A 20,706-nucleotide genomic window follows, 5' to 3' on the forward strand; every position below is an offset into this window, starting at 1 on the left:
GAGTAATTATTTAAAAAGTATAAAAACCACTGCAAGTATTGAGCGGTAGAACCTCATGATAGAATTAAGAGATTTGCTTTAAAGTGTGGAGGTCAAAAAGTACGATTTCGGGAAGGGATGAACTACAGAAGAGAAAACGGTGCACATTTGAGAAGAACCAGAATGGTTTACAGAGATAAATCATAGAGATTGGTGGTCCAGCTTAGTGGTGGAGCATGTGCCTGGTGTGAACAGCTCTGTGACCCCCAGAAAAGACAGCAGGCTTGGAAAGCCTGGCTGCAAAGCCCATGCTTGGACCCCCTAGCACTGGAAAGTGCTGTAATGACAATGTTGTAATGACCCATACTTATGGCTCAGGCAATTAGCTCTATATAACTTGTGTTTTGTTAGATTTGAAAGGGCAAGCAAGAAGCAGAGACATCAGTTACAGGATCCACCGATGAGAAGATGTCTAAACTAAAGAAGTAGCACTTGTGTAGAAAAAAGAAAATAAATATTAGAAAAATAAATGCTCACTAGTATACGCAAAAATTAGCCTTAATGAAAAAGAAAAAGTCAAAGATAATATAGTTTAGATTTCTCTGGTAAGAAGGTAATTTAAACAAATTTTACAAGGAACAATAGTGTGTTTAGTTTTGAGATGCCTGTGGGATGTTATACAGGGACAGGAAGGTTATATATAAAGAGTTAATGAAATGAAGTTTTAAAGCCACGAATTTATGAATTCATAAACAATACAAGAGGTGTCAGAAGTGTCTGAGCTCATCCACACTCCATGGAACTAAGGGAAACTGGCCAAGCAAAGTGGTCCCAGGCAACCCTGGCTGGTGGTTATAAGAAGGCTGGAGGAAGAGGATGAAGAGATGGGAATTTCAGAGGATGAAGAGTGTTCAGGTGATAAAGTGATATCAGCCAAAGCAGATGGAAATGGCCGGTGGTGCTCTATGTCACAGAAACCTTATATGGCATTAGCGTCAGAAACTATCCTGTGGGTTTGGAAATTCAAATTTTACAGATAGACATCAGAATAATTTTTAATAATGTAGTGAAAATAGAAATCTGATTGTGGTACACTATGGCATTAGTAGGACTCAGGACTGCAGAGAAAGCAATTGCTGAGAGCTCTCTCAAACACTCAGCAAGAACCTGAGATCTTATGAGGGGAAGTAATAAGGGCTAGAGGAGGAGGGTAGTCTGAGTGTGGAGGTTACTAAGAGAGGGTAGCTGGCTGGCAAAGAACAGAGAAGTGGTGTGGGAACATTTTAATTAAAAAATATATACACTATATTTTGATCATCTTTTCCCTCTCTTCCATCTCCTCCCAGATCATCCTCATGTCCCACCCACCTAGCATTCTGTCCTTTCTCTGAGTGCTCCAAAGTTGCTCACTCTTCTAAGCATTGTCAGAATGAATGTCTGTGTTAGTCCCCATTTACAGCAAAGAGAGGCTTCTCTACTGAAGGCTGAGCGAGGCACTGGTCTATAGGGAGAGCAATGTGCCACTAAAAGTCATGCATGCATTTATTTACTTGTCTATCTATCTATCTATCTATCTATCTATCTATCTATCTATCTATTTATACTTGCAGAATGATAGTGTTAGGCTTTCCTCCGCGCCCAGGACCTATCATCTCAGGGTCTTGGCCATGTTAGCAGTGTTGGGTATGGATGCTATCCATGCAGTGGGCCTTAAATCCAATCAAAAAGTGATTGATTGCTGTCAATATGCCTATGTTGCTATTGTACCAGTGCATCTTGCAGCCAGGTCACTGGTGTGGGTTGCAGGGTGTATGACTGGGTGATATTGATGATTTACGTCTTTCAGTATCACACAGGGTTCCTTCCGGCACCATGAGTGCTAGTCTTTAGGGGGTGAAGCTTCTAATTTATGTGACTCCACTTCTCAATATGCCTTTACCATCAGCTTGTGGAAAACTTTTTTGAGATTAGACTCAAAAACTTCCTTTTGGCAATGATCTGCTCTTCAGTTTCTGTTTTCCTGTCAGTGAGTTATAAAACTAGCCCAGGGCTAAGGAGAGCTTTAAGGCAGTTAGAACAAAGGAGAGGAGTCAAGAGAATTGCACCTTGTGGTGAAAGGGTAACTCAAGGCCTCAGCTCTGTGGTCCATGCTGAGGGTCTTCAAAGGGGAAAGTGAAGCACTTCCAGAGTTGAGGCTGAGTGTCAGGTGTATGGCAAACCAGCAAGCATAGGAGATGGCCAAAGAAGTAAAGCTGTGACTGGCTGTGACTCCAGACCTCACTTACCACTGAGCTATCACTCTTTCCGATTCTGGGGCTTTGAGAGGGCCTTTGTTTTCCTGATAAAGCAGGAAGTCAGCAGTGCTGAGGCTGGCTGATAGTTAAACACTAAGGCCAGCACCCACCTGAATTTTTTTCTTGAGTAGAACATTTATTATAGGTAAATGGGAGAGCATAGCCAGACAGAGGGACATCTTGGAGAGTCCTGAATGGACATGACCCTGAGCCACATTAAGAGAGGGAGCAGGTAGAGCTAGATCAAGAGGCCAGGAGAGTAAATGAGAAATAAGAAAGACCAGGTAACCAGGCTGGATTATGTGTGGAAGGACAGCTGGGAGAAGAGATGCCCAACCCTTGGGATAGAAGGCAGGGTATGCCGGAAACAGCCTGTAATAGGTAGGGAGTAGGGATGCTGGCAGCACCTGGCAACCAGTTCTGTTTCGTTTGTCAATTAGGCATCTCCTCAGGGTTTGAAACTCAGCAATAGGGAGGACTGAGATTGAAATGATTTCATTATAATGTCAAAAGTTGTTTTAAAAGTTTGAAACAGGCTTTCTGGTCCTGTGTTCTTCAGGGACTAGACACATGTATTAGAGCATACCAAGAACTACCCCTACCTTTCTCTCGGGTTGTGCATTTTCAGACAGGAAAAATTACCTTCCTACTAGGCACAGCTACATCAGTTTCTCCAGATATGTGTTGGTTTAAAAGAAATTTGGTTTCTAGAAGTAATTTTTCCTCATCCAGAATGCTGAATACCTTGGTCTGTGTTTACCCGAACGTGGCCAGGCTGGACTTTTGCTGATTGTCTAGATTTCATTACCTGACTACTATTCCTAATGCCAACGAAGGCCAAATTAGGAAAGTTCTCTCCTTCCTTCCTCTTCATCCCTTCTGTTCTTGGCCACACCACTACAAAGGTGGTCAGTGCACTCAACACGTTCTTACACAGCCTACCTCATTCTTGACCTTTCCTTCCCGTATCAGGAAAAGGAGGAGTAGGGGGAGAAAGAAGTGGTACCGGCCTCAGCCTGCTTCTTTTACCACAAAAATCAGCAGTCTCTGAGGGGCTCCATAGGATGCTGCTTGAAGATTTACCAGACTGGGACACAAGGCCACTTCTTTCTGCAAGCCCAGGGCTGCAGATAGTGAACATTTCATATGTTCACTAGAGTGAAGATTGGAGATGAGACTGCCCTGTCCATTGTCTCTGCAAAAGAAAAGCTATTTCTGTTTGAGAGCACAAGGTTGATCTTCCTCCCGTTAGACCAATTGAATTGATAGAGAGAGCTCCAGTTACCTCAGCGTCAGAGTAAGTTAGGAATCTTAAGAGATCCATACTTACATCTATAGTGGTCACACTATGAATGATCAGATGTCAACCTTTCCCACGGTTAGAACAGCTGCTCAGAGCGCATGTCTTAAAGAGGTGATCAATTACTAACATTTTCAAAGTTCAGGACACATGGGGGCTGTGGCAGAATGAAGAGCAGCCTCTGCGACAGATACATAATCACCTAGTCTCCTGAAGGGTGTGTGCAGAAGTGGGGGGGGGGCAAGACGGGTATATGTGTGTTATGTAGGTATGAGATGGGTGAGTGAGTAAATATGGTGTGTATAGGTATGGGGTGTGGTGTGAAGTGTGGGTGTCCAATAACCTCATTTCCTGCTCATAAACAGAATCTATCAGCACTGTCACTTGACATTTAAGAGCCAGTTCATTCTTCTATGCTGTCTTTGCCACGCTCAGCATTTCTTTGATCAATATATGCCTTCTTACTTAAGAAAGCTTCAGAAACTTCAGGAAGCCTCCAGGAATGTACAAACCAGCATTTCAGGGAAGCTCTAGTCATAAGTTATCATGTTACTTTAATATCACATCGTAGATTTGCTATAACTTACACTAGACAGAATGCACAGTTTTCCATTGCTCCACACTGCTCCTGTCGTGGCCACTGCAAGCTGCACTTGGCAGCTGAACCTGCCATTTACCTAGTCGATCTTGGGGATCAGTTTCGCTGCGTTCATTTTGTTTGTTTGTTTTTCATATTTTCTGTATGGTCAGTTTTCACATAGTGAAATTATTTATTTGTATAATAAAAATGGAGAATTTCTACCTTTTTAATGGATATTACCCAAAATATTTTTGATAGCATTTGGTCAGTTATAATATTTTGGAGCTTAAGACCATGAGTGCAGTGTCAGAGTAATCTCTGCCTCTTCCATTGATGAATACAGATAGTTCTATGGATCAGACTTTGTGTCACAAAAGAAAGGAATTCAGAGCCTTAAAAGCCCTAAAGTGCTTTGAAATATTATAATAATGTTACTTAAAGTTGCTTTCATCTAGCCTGCCACATGAAACATTATGATGGCAATGATGTTGCCTTGCCATAAAACAACATGAATAATATTATCATTTGAGAGGAAATGCAGTGTTTTATGTCCACTCTCCAGCAGAGCGAGTTAGTGAAGAGCGAGGATAGTGCAGGGATTATTAGAATTTTAAATCTACACCACTATAGTCTACTCCGCCTTCCAGGTCAGTTCCCTTGAGTCACGTTCGCTTGTTTGTGCCTGTGCTGCAGTGTTTTAATCTTAGAGTCTGGTTCTCAAAGGAACTTTAGCCTTAAAGGTTACTTACATGCCTGGATCACGCTTCTGGCCCTCTCTTGGGCTTGGTAATCTAGGAAAAGAGTAATCACAATACATACTACTTGGGCCATGTTGATTCCTACCCTATAAAGTAAGTTAGTAAAGTCTCAGTGGGTCCTATGCTGGGCTCCAAGCCCATACAGCTCTTTCTGCAAAGGACCCACGTACTGCAGCCGAGAAAAGGCCTCTCTGCCAAAGAGGCAAAACATAGATGACTGGAAACGGAACTTTGAGATAGATGGGATTATTTCTGGCTGCAATTATTAAGATATAACTTGGACAAATAAAACACTAAAGGAGAGTAATGGCTGTTTATGTTTCTGGTTTATATGAATACTGAGAAAGCTTTACGTGCTAATATTTTAGTTTTCCTATGTCAACCCATGTACCATTATATGACATAATTGTTCCTATTCTACACAAGATACTAAGGCAGTGATATTTGAAGAAATTTGTTCTTGCAACATGCTAGAGACAGGATGCAAGTATGGCAGTTGAGAGTCCTAAGACCTAAAAAAGAAGTCTTGACTAGTATGACCATATTATTGTTGATGATCTCCAAGAAACCATGAGAAGCTTAAATAAACAAAACTCCCATTCGGCTGTTTCAGTATTTTCCTAAGGAATCTATTTAAATGTTGTAATATTTCATTTACTGTCCATGTACACACACACACAACTTGTTTGGATAAAATCCATTCTCCATCTCTTCTCATATCCCCACCACCATTACCCCTTATACAAGTTCATGTACACTCTCCTTTCTTTTTAAGTGTTTTAATACCCTTAGTCTATTTAGTACTGCCTGTATGTGCTAGGTGTAGGACCATCTACTGAAGGATGAGTAACTACTCAGAGCCCACACACTTTAAGAAAACTGACTTTCCCTCCCCCAAATAGCCATCAGATACCAGCAGCTCTTTAGATACAGGTGGAGCTTCATGAGTGCCTCCGCCATCTATTTTAGAGTTTGGCTGACTTAAACCTGTACAAGGCTTGTGCATACAGTTCTAGCCACTGTGAGTTCACGTGCGCAGCTATGCTGCCTTGTCCAGCAAACACTGTTCCCTTGTCCAACAGACAGCCAATTCCTCTAACTCTTAAATCCCTCCATACCCTCCCTCCTTCTCAGTGATCTTCAAACCTTTATAGGAAAGGATATGATATAGATGTCCTATTTAGACACAGCATGGGCAGTTCTTGACCTTATGTTTCCAGAGTTAGTGGTGTCTCAGCAGATCCTGTAGGCTCCAAGTCCAGGAACCCTTCTTCCAGAAGATCCAAGCCCTCTGGCAGAGAGAAGAGTTTTCAGACAGAGAAGCAAAAACATACTGACATTTAGTACTGAGCACTCCACAGACTCAGCATATTGGCCAGTTGTGGTTCTTCTTTGTATTAATCACCATCTACTGTAAAAGGAAGCTTCTCTATTTTGGGTTGATCATGGAATCAGTATGTGGATATAAAGATTAAAACTTAAAGTCATTTGTTACTATGTTGATTTAGCAGAATAATAGTAGTAGGCTTATGACTTGGCCAGTCATAAAATTTTGGCCCAGTTGATGGTACTAGAAATGAAGACCATCTCATAGGATGGGCTGTAAGTCTAAGCAGAAAGTAATTGGTTACTCCCCTAGTATTCCTACCATTATTATACTGTTGTATATATCTTTGCCAGACCAGTCATCATTATAGCTTACAAGGTTCATTGGGTGAGACTGTTGATGACATTTCTTGTCTCATAGAATCCATAGAACCTTGCAACACTATGAATCCTATAGGGAAGACCCAGATCATAATTAGCTTGATTTTTTTTTCCATGTCCTATAATTCAGATATGTAGTGTCTTCAGCAGGAGGGTCTTAATGATCAAGCTCTAGAGGGTAACCAATGACAATAGCCTTGGCAATGTGTATGAAATCCTATTGACCAGTAAATCAAAAAGATGTAAACAATAGCCAGAAGCTGAAGAGCAACTTAAAACATATACAGGAGACACACGCTACATGTTCAGGCCACAGGCTCTGAAGCTGCTCCTGTTTCAGGAAATTGATTGAAGCAAGGAAATGACTAAGGAAGAACAGGACAGGACTGGTGAGCTGCCTCAGTGGGGAGTGGCGCTTTCTGTGTAGGCCTGACAACCTCAGTTTGATCCCCAAAACTCATCATGAAAGAAGAGAATGAGGTGTAGGATATAGAGCAGTCAGAGGGTGCATGGGGAGGGGTGAGAAATGGAATATGGAGTGTAAAAAATGAAAAAATGAATTACAAATAAAATTAAATTAAAAAGTTGTTGAGAGAGAGAGAGAATGAACCCTCCCACGTTTATCTGACCACCACGCACACTGTAGCACACAGAAACATGCATTCATACTCACACATAGCAACACACTAAGAAGAATAAGAAGTAGTAAAACAAAAGAAGTAGACACAAGAGTCTAGTGTGCCTTAGACTTCTAATGCTGCCCGAGTAGTGAAAACAGCAAGATGACTGGATACTCTACACTCCAGGAAACCTGTAGCTATCTGATGAAATGATGTTTTTTTTTGCCTTCTCTTCTTCCAGTGCTTTCCCCTGCTCAAGAGAGCCACGTGAACATGGACCTTCCCCCAGTGTCTGAACAGATCATGCAGACACTGAGTGAGCTTGCCAAGACCTTCCAGGACATGGCTGACCGCTGCTTGCTCGTCCTGCATCTGGAAGTGAGGTAGGCCAACTAAGCACAGAAAATTATGGTGTCATGAACCTCTGTGACGTAATTCACATGTTGTCTTGGGGGCTGGAGGGCGGGGAATCAAGTGCCAGCCATAATTTTAGTTTTTGCTATTAATATTGTCCTGTTCTTATCCTGAGCTTGATGTTTAGCAGTATTCAGTGTTCTTAAAGAATGTGAGTGTATGCTGGACTACGAGTGAGATGACTCAAGAGTGTGTGGCCTGTGATGCAACCTGGATTTGCACATGCACACCAACCATGTGGGTGATCTGAGGGCTAGCTACCAGGTCATTTTTACAAAGCTTCAATTTCCTCTTAAAATGAGAATAGGAGTTCCTACCTCAGATGTTATGAAGGAAAGCTTGAATAATTTGTACCATTTCTGCCATGTATTAAGTCAAAAGTGTTGATTTTATCATCATTGATATTTTTGAAAGTTAGAAAGAAGTTATATCTAAGAACCACAAAGCCCCTCTTCAACAGACTTAAAACCCAATTGAGAAGATTAAGGCCAAGAATGATCCTACAGAAGGGTTTTAAGTACGCCTTATTCCTTCTGCTGCAGCAGGAGGACACTCCGTGCAGTTGCACATCTTCAGCTGTCCACTCATTTGCTAAGCATTTTAATAGGTGTCTTCTCTGTACCAGGCTGTGCTCGAAACACTCTGACACAGCTATGAGCAAAATGCTGCAGGTCCCTGTGCCCCTAATGATGCAGCCAGCCACTGACAGATAAGGCAGCAAAGATACTTTAGATAGTCATAGCTAGGGCAATAAATAACAATGAGAGGCCAGTGATGGCTCAAAGGGTTAAGCCACCTGTCTCCAAGTGTGCTGACCCGAGTGTAACCCTCAGGCCACATGATGAGAGGAAAGGACTGGCTCTCGATTGTCCTCTGGCCTCCACACTAGTTAGCTCATGGTGTGCTCACACAAATCAATTAAATAAGTAAATAATTTTATAGCATGGACTGCAAATGCAAGCCATGTAGCTCATGTAAATTAGCTCGTACAGGATAAGCATCCTTAATTGAAAATTCAGACCTACAACTGTTCTCTGGACTTAAGCATTTCATATGCCCTGCCAATAAATCTGTGCATATATCCTAAAATTCAAAAATGTTTGATTTCTAGTATTTTCAGTAAGGGACTTACAAACAATAGCTACATTTGAAAATGTAGAAGGAAGGAAACAAAATGAAGCATATTTTGTTTATCCATACATAATGCATATATATATACATATATATGTGCATATATATGTGCATATACATATATACATATATATGTGCATATATATATATATATATATATATGGATTGTGTTGACACAAGGTTAACACAGAAACAGTGAGTTACTTTTCATTTTCTGTGGTAAGACTTGGCATCTTCACATTTTCTACTTAGAGTGCATCATGGTGAGGACATTCCACATGCTCAGTAGCTACATGTGGCAAAGGTACACTGGAAAATACAGTGCATACAAGTTAACTAGGAAGTGAGTTGTTTAGACAGGACATGTGGCAAAGTGACAATAGCCATCCAAACAAATACCTAGACAAAGTTTCAGGGAGGAGCCGCACTCAGAAAGCTCCTAAGACACAGTCCAGGCAAGTTGGAGGCACTGAGAAGAGCCTAACACATCTGCAACCAGATGAACGGGGCAGGTGGAGGGTGGGTAGAATACTGTAAAGGACAATCTGGGGCCTAATTGTAAGCAGTCGTAGATCTGATACACTGGAGATCGTCAAGACCAAGAGAACAAACGGTTCCAAATGTGTTCTGGGTGTATTAGGAAGCCATTGGAGAAGCTTCTCCAGTATAGGAGGGGTGCTAGTAATTAATATTTTTAAAGGACTGTTCTGGATGTTGTATGGAAATGGGACTACAGAAAAAGTAGGGTTACCAGTTGAGGCCTGTTAGGAGCATCAAAGTGACAAGGTAGAAATAGGAAAGATGTAGAACTTGGAACATACACTAAAAGTAGAAATCACAGAACTTATGGACAGATTGGCTTGGGTTCAGGAATGGGTGGCAATGAGAAAAAAAAAAAAAGACTCACAAAACCAGTTCAGAGCGATTTGTGGATGTAAAAGATATGAACACCAGTAGGCAGATAATGAAGAGGGTAAGACAGGAACATTACATGTTCGAGGGCAGCCTGGACTGTACCTCTGTGGCCACATCACCCTGTGAGTGCCTGATATCATCAACTGAAGCAGGACAGACTGAAGGAGTAGAAAGGTCAGGGGTACAGATTAGACGTTTCTGAATAGGAGAACTCAAGGTGTTCACTCTAAGAAGCTTATCTTACACCTCGGCAGCAGTGCCAGCCACTGGATCACTGGATACCTCGGAGACCCCAGGGCCAGAAAGCCTGCTGTGACCTGGTAGTACATTTTCTTCTGTGGTTTATGGAACAGTATTAAAGTTGATTAAATATTTTCTTTAATTTGAAGTTTCTCTATCATCTATGTTTTAAAAGTATAAACACGAGTTTGGTTTACAGTTAAGAGGAATATATTTAGACTCAGTTAAAACTTGGATGGCTTTGAGGCATGTTAATATCACTTCCTTATATGCCACTTGCTTTTGGCATTCTTTGCCTTCCCCACAATGAACTACTTATCTGTCGCTTGTTAGCACCCTGAGAGTGGAACAAAAGAAGTAGCCTGCAGGCTTAGAATCTGTTGTGCTCAGCATTATTCCTGAATTTATTCCTTATATTAACTTGTCTTGAAATAAAGCATCTCGCTATGTATTTTCTGATTTGTTTTACGAAAATTTTTAGATTTGTTTTCTATTTATTTTCAAGCCGATAATGAAATGAAGCAGGCATTTTCTATGAATAGATAAATTCAGTGGACAGAGAAGAAAGAAAAAAAGAAAAACACCCAGTAATATTCTGAGGCGACTGTTACCCTGGGTTGCAAAGCAAAACAAGAGAACAGCAAATTAATTACTCTTCCAGCTCCTGGGATTTTATGCTATTGATTGTGCAGTCTCAGGACATGTTCTACATTCGGAATCACCGACTTGTGTGTAGCTAATTCCAGGCGGGATGTTCTCAGCACGTCTGAGTAAGATCTTTGAAATCCTTAACCTCTGTCCTGTCCCTTTTATTGTTTGTGCTTCTTACCAGTACTGTTCTTACAATGCCAAGCGTGTCTCATCAACTCGATAAGCAATCGCACAATTGTAATATTCAATTCCATGCCTCCCTCAGTGTTAATTTAAAAATGGGAAAGGATCATTTCAGCCTCAAGTTTAATGCTCTAGATACAGAATTATTTTTCCTTTGCTCTGAGAATACTAAACATACTTTTTATAATTTTTTTTATTTCTTGTTATAACCCAGTTCCAACATTTCGCTTGTTTTCTATGAATCTTTCTCCATTCTGTCCTTATTCTTGCTGTGTGTGGATCACAGAAATAACTGACTTCTCCACATATGGCTGAGGCAATAAATGCCAACACTCTCTCTATCCTATAACATTGTCAGTGCGGGGAGGGGAGCCCTAGTGAGGATAAAAGGAAAGAGAACAGATATTGTGCTAATCATCACATTGTGTGAACCAAGAGTGCAGGGCTGAAGAAGAGACTGCTCACGCCTCAGGTGTGTCTCGTTCATTGTTATAAATGGCCCCATAATTGAACCAGTCAGGATATCTGTATGATTTCTTCATAAAAATAAGCTCTTCCTATTTTCCTACACAAGACTGTATTCTGGAAGGGAAATGAGCTGTTTTATGAACTGCAGTTTTACATGATAGCCCACTTGTAAGTCAGCCAGATGCGTCTGCAAGTACAGAGGATGTATTAACGACTTCTCTGTTGCTGCGATAAAATGTCACGGCCAAAAGCAACTTAAGAAAGAAAGAAAGTTCATCTTAGCTTACAGTTCTAGTCAGTCATGGCAGATAAGGCATGGCAGCAGGAACAAGAAGCAGAGAGACCACATTTTACCAACACACAGGAAACGGAGAAAAGAAATTAGGGGAGGGGCTACACACTCTCAAGGCCCACTCCAGTAACCGACTTCCTCCAGCAGGGCTCCACCCCTTAAAGGTTCTATAACCTCTGCCAATAGCACTACTAACTTGGAACCATGTATTCAAATACATGAGCCTGTGTGAGACATTGCTCATTCAAACCACCACAGAGAGTGGGTGACCAACCTCATCCTTATTCTGATACTTAAGTAATACTTATTTTATCCCCATCCTATTGTGATAGACAACTATAATTGAGACCCTGACAGGATCTGGCATGATGGAAAATGATACTCTCTCTAGCACTTTCAGCCATGAAAACACAGCAGTAAGAACCAAACTAAAAATGAAAGCCATGTGAAATATATTAATGGATTATGCCAGCAAGGGCCCAGAACAACTTCAAATGCCAAACTTTATCAGCCCATATAAGTCTTTTTTTTTTAAGATTTATTTACTTATTATATGTAAGTACATTGTAGCTGTCTTCAGACACTCCAGAAGAGGGAGTCAGATCTCGTTATGGATGGTTGTGAGCCACCATGTGGTTGCTGGGATTTGAACTCTGGACCTTTGGAAGAGCAGTTGGGTGCTCTTACCCACTGAGCCATCTCACCAGCCCCATATAAGTCTTTAATACTGTTTAAGTTCAAAGCAAAAGAGAAGAAAAAGTTCTTGAGTCTTACAGGTTCTGTGTTGAAGAACCCATCCACAGAACATCTGACATTTTCCCCATGTCACTGTAGATCACGTTTAACTACCAAGTCCTGTCTTTCCATAGTTTGAGGCAGAAGGCAGATGATAACACCCCTCAAGAGATGAAAGGCATGGTGAGACCATTAAAAGTTGTTGAGAGCTTTTTTTTCATATTTGAACTTTAGAAAAGGAAAATTAAGTTGCCATTTGAGTCTACAGTACCTAGAATGTCACCTTTATCATCTGATTTCCCTTACCATCAGGAGGGCTCTAAGCGGGCTCAACAGCAACTGCCTGTCACCGTTGGGATCCTAAGTGTTCACTTTCTGAAAATCAACCATCCTGCTGTGCAATCAGCGGTGTTTGCAGAAAACCTTAATGCCAAAGTCAGGTGAAGGTCAGCAACAGCACACTAGAACCCAGAGAAAAATAAAACTTTATTTGAATTTGATATTCACTGGTGACATTTTTTTCTGATCATTTGGGAAAAGGGAGATAGCACCTTAAGCAGTAGCCATTTCTCCTCCCTGCCCTCAGCTGTAGAATACCATCTTAAAGATTCACCTGCAGCGTCAGAATCTTCTAGCCCAACTCTCTTTTGATTTGCCTCTGAGTTCTACCAGCAGGCTACTCCTTCTTTGTGCCAAAGCTAGTCTTTGATCTTATCATTGCACTGCTTAAAGTTCTCTTGGGATGGAGAAATGGCTTAATGATCACTAGTCAGCACAGAGGACCCAGGTTCAGTTCCCAGCACCTATATCAGGCACCTACAAATTCTTCATATCCACTTCAGGCACGAGCATTCGTGTGCATGTGGAGACGCACACATTATTTTTTAAATTTTTATTTAATCTGTAAAGCTCTCTTAAGGATCCCTAAACATTCTGGCATAAAATCCCCACGACTTGGTCTCTACAGCTTAGGATGACATTCTACAGCCCATGTCTCTAACCTCATGTCACTCCTCTCTCATGTGATCTGCATGGAACAAAAAGGAACCTCTCACTTTTGCTCAGAGCCATTGTCCCATGTTCAAATTCATGCCTTTTAGCACACACTTCCTATTGAGTGTGGCTATGCTGCTAAGACTTTAAGCCTACTTTAAAAATACTTGAGTAAAGATGCTTATATTTCAACTAATGCTACTTCCTTTTAATTTCTGCAAGGTAGAGATTAATTGCACTAATCAAGATTCCTACTCCCTAGTGGGTCATTTTTCATTAATTACATCAGGAAGATCACATTGTAAAGGGGCTATGACCTGAGCCTTTAGTTGCATCTTGATCAAAACTAGTCTTTTTGCCAATTAACTCAGGAATGTCAGATTGGGCTTTTTGTTGGTGACATTACTTATTAATTAACAGCTGTGAGGATAATCTGAAATCAATGAAATTTAACTATAGTCATTTATATTTGTATTTCCTCATATGGAACGTTCTAAGGATATTGCCTGAGAATGGACAGATTGCTCTGTGGTAAGACCACTTGTATAAGCATAACAACCTGAGTTTGAATCCCTCGAACCCATGGAACATAAAATGTCAGATGTGGCTATGAGTACCTAACCCCAGCATTGGGGGAAACAGGTAAAGATAGGTTGATCCTTGAATCTTGCTGGCTGGTCAGGGGAGCCAAGACAGCTTCCAGTTCACAACATGAAAAAAGCCTAACATGGTTACTGTTTAGAAAAATGGTGGTGGGGGGGGGGGAACCACTATGAGATACTATAATGCACCTACATGACCAAAAACAAATACTTTTGAACTGGCACACAGTGCTGGCTACGATACAGAATAACTAGAATGATGTGAGGAGGAGAGCAAAACAATAAAGCTCATTAACACATGGTTCATTTCTTCCGAAACTCGAGCTTCCCTTAGCCTCTGACTCAGCAAAGCATACTTCTAAGTAATTAGTCAAGAGCAATGAAAATTTATATTTACATAAAGCTAAGAGGAACTTAAAGGGGAAATTTAATTCTTTCAGCTCACAGTTTGAAGGGATACAGCCCATCAGGACAGGAAGGCGAGGTGGCAAGAGCGTGAGGTGGCTAATCACACTGCATCTACAGCCAGGAAGCATAGTGAGAGGCACCATGAGTGGGACCTGGTGGCTTCCTTCTTCTTCCCTTCTTATTCGGCCTGGATTACCAGTACATGGAATGGTACCACAAATATTCTTTCCTTCTCACTAAATGTCTCTGAAAATACCCTCAAAGTTGTACCTAGCCGTGTATCTCCTAGGTGATTCCAAATCCAGACATGTTAAAGATGAAGAACTGTAGTTATAGATGGCTGTGAGCCAGCATGTAGGTGCTGGAAACTGAGCCCAGGTCCTTTTGTGGGAGCCACTGAGCTTTCTCTTCAAACTATTCTTTTAGGCATTCTTATTATTCTGCCCCATTAAGCTGTGGCATCTTTAGTGCTGCAAACTGTCTTAGAGTTCCAGGTACTAGAGGAGTTCCTAGAAAATTTATACATGTTCAGTAAGTGACTCAATCGCATAATAAGCTGGCAACGATTAATGTAAAACTCATGACAGTTGTCAAGTTCTTACTGTGTGCTTCTTTCACATCAGACTCCATATGATATGCTTAGCATGGCCCCTTTGAGGCAGAAGTTACTATTATGCCTATTTCAAGGGAAACCGAGACATAGAAAGATTCCACTATCTTGCCTAAAGTCACACAGCTAGTAAGTATCAAAACTGGGTAACAAGACCAGTGGTCTCCCATCAAGGATGGAAATTCAGCCCCTCTCTGCCTTCATAACAACATCTCTCAAAAGATGCTCTTCACTGTGCACATAATCTCGCCATTGAAAAGAAGGTCAGAAGTTGTCTATTTCTTACCAAGAGCATATGTATTACATGAGCAAACCTCACAGACACCTGCTTGCTTCAGATCACTCAGCTATGTATAACTGAGATGGCATCTTGGTTAAGAAAAGACCAATGGGAGGGAGGGATAGGTAAAAAGACCGTGGCCGCTTCAAATATTTCGGTGCTCTTTCCCAGGCCGATCCATGACCTCATGGGGAATTTTATATTAATTACTCTGCCCATTCCTCTCTTTCAGAGTTCATTGTTTCCACTATCTCATCCCTCTGGCAAAGGAGGGGAACTATGCCATCGTTGCCAATGTGGAGAGTATGGATTACGACCCTCTAGTGGTCAAGCTCAACAAAGACATCAGTGCCATGGAAGAGGCCATGAGCGCCAGCCTCCAGCAACATAAGTTCCAGTACATCTTTGAAGGTCAGAGCTGACCTCTGTGTCTAGAAGCCTGGGAGGGAAGAAGGGTCAAGGTGTTCATGAATGTCTGTATTAGAAATGGTTAATAATACTTGTCAGGAAAAGCGGTTTGCTAGTGTGTTTGGATTAGAACTGCTGCACCTAGCTTTCTGTATGGGTAGACAGATGCTGACTGCCACTTGCTCCTGGCTGATAGGGAAATTTTTATTAGCTAATGCTGATGTCTACCTGCTACGGAGACTTGGGGACATGTGCAGAGTGGACCACAAATTAACTCGAGAGGAGCTTGTTTAAAGAACGAAAGGAAGGAGAGAAAAAGAAAAGCTCCATACCTACACAGACAGGGAGTAGGGAACCTTGAAAAGCCTTCGTCTGGTTGCCTCGTCCCTAGCAGGGAGGTTTCTCGGACAGAATGCATTGCTCGCTGAAGTGATCAGACTTCTTGCTCTGCCGATACTTAGGGCAGCTGCTTCAGTGCCCTCTATCAGCAGCCTCCATCAGCAGTGCTGTGGGAGGCAGTAGTATTACCTAGAGATATTTGCCTTCAAACTTTTAAAAAATATGGTGCCAGCCAAATAGTTCTTCATGTTGAATTCTACCACAAACCTTTTCTCTATAATCCAGTACCTAAAATAACCAAGCTATGAAGAGAAAGGCTTATTTTTCCGTTTTTGATCAAGGGTCTCCACTGCTTTTAGGTGAGGTGGGAGAGGTGAGGAGTCCCAGACGGCAGAGACCAGGAGCTAATTAATGGCAGAGCCGCTGACCTTGTGGCCAGAGTGTGAATAAAGAGACCAGTATCTCACCGTGCTCCCCACTAGGCCTCAATCCTAAAGGTCTCACTCCTCCCAGTAACATCCACAAGAACCAGGCCCTTAACAAAGATTCTCTGGTGAAATTATATCATATGCCCTTTTGATTGTTTCTCAAAGCATGGACCTGGATATTAGAAGTTGTCAGTGTCTTCACATAGAGTAGGACATTATCTAAAGATCATGACAAGCTGCAGATGACAAGATGTTGGTGCATGGCCACTGCTAGCTTTATGAACACACTGTACAACAGCAGCTTTGCAACCTTTGCCCCCAAAGAGGTAAAATCCTCTTCTATGATGAAAGTTTTAAAACGGAGCTGTGAGAATGGAACATTTTATGAAAGAGATTCTACCCCAAAGGGCAAGTAATTATGACATGTGCCATTGGCTAGCCTTGAGACACTGACTGGAGACTGCCTTTACACGTGTCTGCAGCTTCTAGCCTCTGTGTCTCTCAGAGCCTCTGCCACTGTTCTCTTATCCCACAGAGCTTTCCTTTTGTTCCTGATGTGGCTTTTCCAAGCCCTGCACCTCCACAATGGTCCTATTCATGTGCTTGAATTTACTTAGTGATATTTTAATTTATTAATATTTTATGTCTTAAAAATGAGACACCCCCATTACTATACCATATTATCATTTATCATACCGTATTATACCATGGCAGGATGTGCCGTAACCTAGAAAGATTTTTCTTCCTTAAATTTCACGTCCATATTGTGTCTCTTTTTCTTTGAGCCCAAATCTCTTTATTCACTGTAAACAGCATAAATAAGCCCATAGCGTACTAAGTTAATCCACTCAAACTCCCCGGTTTCGTGTGCATTTCTCTCCACCTGCCAGATGTTGTGGATTCATGAATAAAACACACACACACACACACACACACACACACACACACACACACAAACCTTATTTTTAATATGCCTTAAACAGTGCAATGGCTGGACATTTTCAAACCTCCCTGCAGCTAGCACACTCTCCCCTCCAATATTCCTGAATTATTACTTTCTAAAATCTATATTCCATCTCTGCTACCCCAGACCCCTGGGGCCATCTACACCAAGTCTTACATATTGACTGGTTTCTCTCCTGCAGCTCTCGGGCTTACTTGGCCTGCTTCCCCATCATGATACTTCTAAAACCTTCTTCCTCCCATGGTTCCTTGCTCTGGAACTCTAAAGTCCCACCTCTATCTCCCTGTCCAGCCATTGGCCACTGACAACTTTATTTACCAATTAGAACCAGCTGAGGGCAGAGGCCATCAATGTCTCACATGCAGATGTGTAAATTCTTGTGTGATTTTGAGACCCAAATTAACACAAATTGCATTAGAACCAATCCACAACATAAGCCTGTGGTCTTGAAGGGATGTTGGTTGAGAATAGCTAAGGCAAGAGAGAGAATGTCTTGGCCAAGGAGAAACCCACAGTGAAGCCAGAAGGAAGCTATTGAACCTGAGTGTTTGCTGATCTGATTCTGATTGCTATTAAGAGACTCAGACTCTAGGAAAGGAGGATAACAATAAGAGTGGACAATCTTTGGTAGTTCTTGAGTTCTGAGGAAAATAACCTGCTGGAGGCCATCTGTGCGAAAATGGGACATTCTGAATAAACATTTAAAATTATATCCACCTTTTAAAGATAGTTACCTATAACTACTTTATGTTGTATTGAACCATCATTTCTCAGCCTAAATAGAAATATCCAAAAGGAGTCATGGTACTAAAAAAGATGGCTCAGCAGTTAAAGGCTAGATTCACAACCAAAAAGACAATAGGAATCCTTCTCATTTATTGATGTTCTCTAAATCTCTGTAGAAGTATTCTAAGGCTTTTGCCAGATTAGCTATTGCAAATGGTTACATGTTTTCTTGAGTTATTTAAACCTGTAGAAGATGAAAAAGAGTTATCCTCTGTATTAGTTTAAGCCAGATGCCATTAATATATCTCTTCTTCTCTCCTCACTACTCTGTGCTCACCCCTCAGGTCTGGGACACCTCATCTCCTGTATCCTCATTAATGGGGCCCAATACTTCCGGCGCATCAGTGAGTCTGGCATCAAGAAAATGTGTAGGAACATTTTTGTTCTTCAGCAGAACTTGACCAACATCACCATGTCACGGGAGGCAGACTTGGACTTTGCAAGGTATGGATGAATTGGGCTAGATTTCTTATCCAAAGGCTCATGCCTATAGTGAGCTTGTCTTACAAAACAAAACAAAACAAAACAAAACAAAACAAAACAAAACAAAACAAAACAAGAAAACTTACCTTTAAAAAAGAGAGAAAGATGTCTGGAGAAATAGTTCAGTCAAGGTACTTGTGGTACAAGCAAGAGGAACAGAGCTCAAACTCTGAGGATCCATGTAGATGCCATGTGAGTGGGTTTGGTGACTCCCCTGTGATACTAACCTTGGGAAAAAGAGACTAAGACTCCCCAGACCAAGGCCTGGGCTTTACTAGGAGACCCGCCTCTGTGAGAAAGGACAGATGGTGGAGGGCCTCCACATGTGAGCACACACGTGCAAACGAGCACACTTACATGCATTCCATACATGAAGAAAGACAAAAGGGAAGCAGTATTCTTAAGTGACAAAACCAGCCACTCTATACAATCCTCTTCAAAGATTCAGATCCCTCAGGAAGGTAATTTTCCCACTGTGTAGCCTAAGCTGTGTCTTGTTTTGTTTTGTTTTGTTTTGTTTTGTTTTGTTTTGTTTTACGTTTATTTATTTCATGGCAGGGCTAGGAAGGAGCAAGGTGAGGGAGTGAGTGCTGGAGAGTGTGTGTGGAGATAGATCAGAGGACAACTTATGGTTCTCTCCTTCCACCACGTAGGCCCTGGTGACAAGTATCTTTACCTGCTGAGCTGTCTCACTGGGCTTAAACTTAAGTTCCTCACCCTATAAACCGACAGTGACTGTCCTCTGAGTAAGGGAGCACTGTTCGCAACAGTTCACAAGATGCATAAGCGAGTAGGCCCTGCGTTAGCCAAGAGACAGTGAGTGCCGCATGCTCTACCGCAGGCTTTCAGTACATGTGTCGCATGTGTGCATATGATTTCCCCTCTTACAAAATTGAAGCTATGTTAATGTAACTTAAAATATATTCATTTCATGTTGTCATATAGTAGTAATCTTTGAAAACATGGGTTTTTTTTCAAATACTCACTAATATTTCTAGAAAATTTCACTTTCAATAAGTGAATAAATTTGTGGTATAAATTAACAGAAATTTATTTTCTAACCGCTTTGGATGTCGGTGGTTTGCATTTTGTTTCTCTCCTGGTAAGCAAGTACGGAACTTGCCTTTACATGAGCCTGTTTGGACACCGTTTCTGCATTGACCCAGTTAAAACCTGTCCAGTTTTCTTCCCACTGAGAGCAGAGTCGTTGGCCTTTTTCTCCTCAAGGTTGCTCATCACAATTCTTAGTGTCCCTTAATGTCTCCTTCTAAGGCACTTTTTCAAATGGTAGGGTTAATTTTATTTTACACCATTTGGTTTCCACATTATACGATAAATAATCAAACCCTTGGCGCTTTGTTAAACTGTTTTGTAGAATGTGGATCGCAGTACGTAGCAACTCCTCCCACCCTTCCCCCACGCTCTGTTACTTACAGTTAGAAGAACTGGACCTTAAACTGCATTTCCAAATGCCTTTTTAGCTGGAAAAACACTTGTTTTTAGTCCAGAATGTTCTTGTTTAGCACTTCTGGTTTTTTACAGAAACAGACTTTACATTCCTCTAGAAGTTCGGGAAAAAGTAAAATAGTTTTTTGAATAGTTAAGAAAATGACACGTGTAACTGACTATGATAAAGACACGTGTGCTGGGGTCTTTGCTTGGAAAGTGGCCTGCATGTATTCCTTTTTAACTTTTCTAATCTAGTGGGTTGATACCCACTTGCTTCTCTGCCACTCTATCTTCTCCTATATTTTTTACTGTTTGCAGAAAAGTGGTGTGTGTGTGTGTGTGTGTCTGTGTGTCTGTGTGTTCATTAAATTCCATGTTTTATGATAAATTTGGTGGAAAGCCTTTCTTGTTCAGATTAGGGAAACCAGGTGTGACTGAATGCTGCATTTATTTGGCCGCTCTTATGGGAAATGATCTCATTATTGAATTAGTCTATCCATAATAACATTGACAAGGGGAAGTTAAGAACATGGAGGCCTGAGGGATACAAAGAGCCATTACTAATTCTCTGAGGACTATAATTCCTAAATTCAATCATCCTTTTTTAAATGATTTTTTTTATTTAGTTGAAATAAGTAAATTAACACAGTCCTTGGCAGACAGTATGGGGCCCAAACAAATACTGAGAA

General features: G+C 41.3%; 1 protein-coding gene across 1 annotated transcript in view; it reads left to right on the forward strand.

The window, feature by feature from the left end:
• The window catches only part of Exoc4 (exocyst complex component 4), a 724,890-nt gene that overhangs the window by 653,919 nt on the left and 50,265 nt on the right, over positions 1–20,706 (forward strand). Inside the window, exons 15-17 of the mRNA NM_009148.4 lie at positions 7,480–7,621; positions 15,393–15,571; positions 18,370–18,529. Of these exons, the coding sequence (NP_033174.2) occupies positions 7,480–7,621; positions 15,393–15,571; positions 18,370–18,529 (481 nt within the window). The remainder of the gene's footprint in view (positions 1–7,479; positions 7,622–15,392; positions 15,572–18,369; positions 18,530–20,706) is intronic.

Source organism: Mus musculus, chromosome 6 (assembly GCF_000001635.26).
Source record: "Mus musculus strain C57BL/6J chromosome 6, GRCm38.p6 C57BL/6J".
In the NCBI taxonomy this organism is placed as follows: domain Eukaryota; kingdom Metazoa; phylum Chordata; class Mammalia; order Rodentia; family Muridae; genus Mus; species Mus musculus.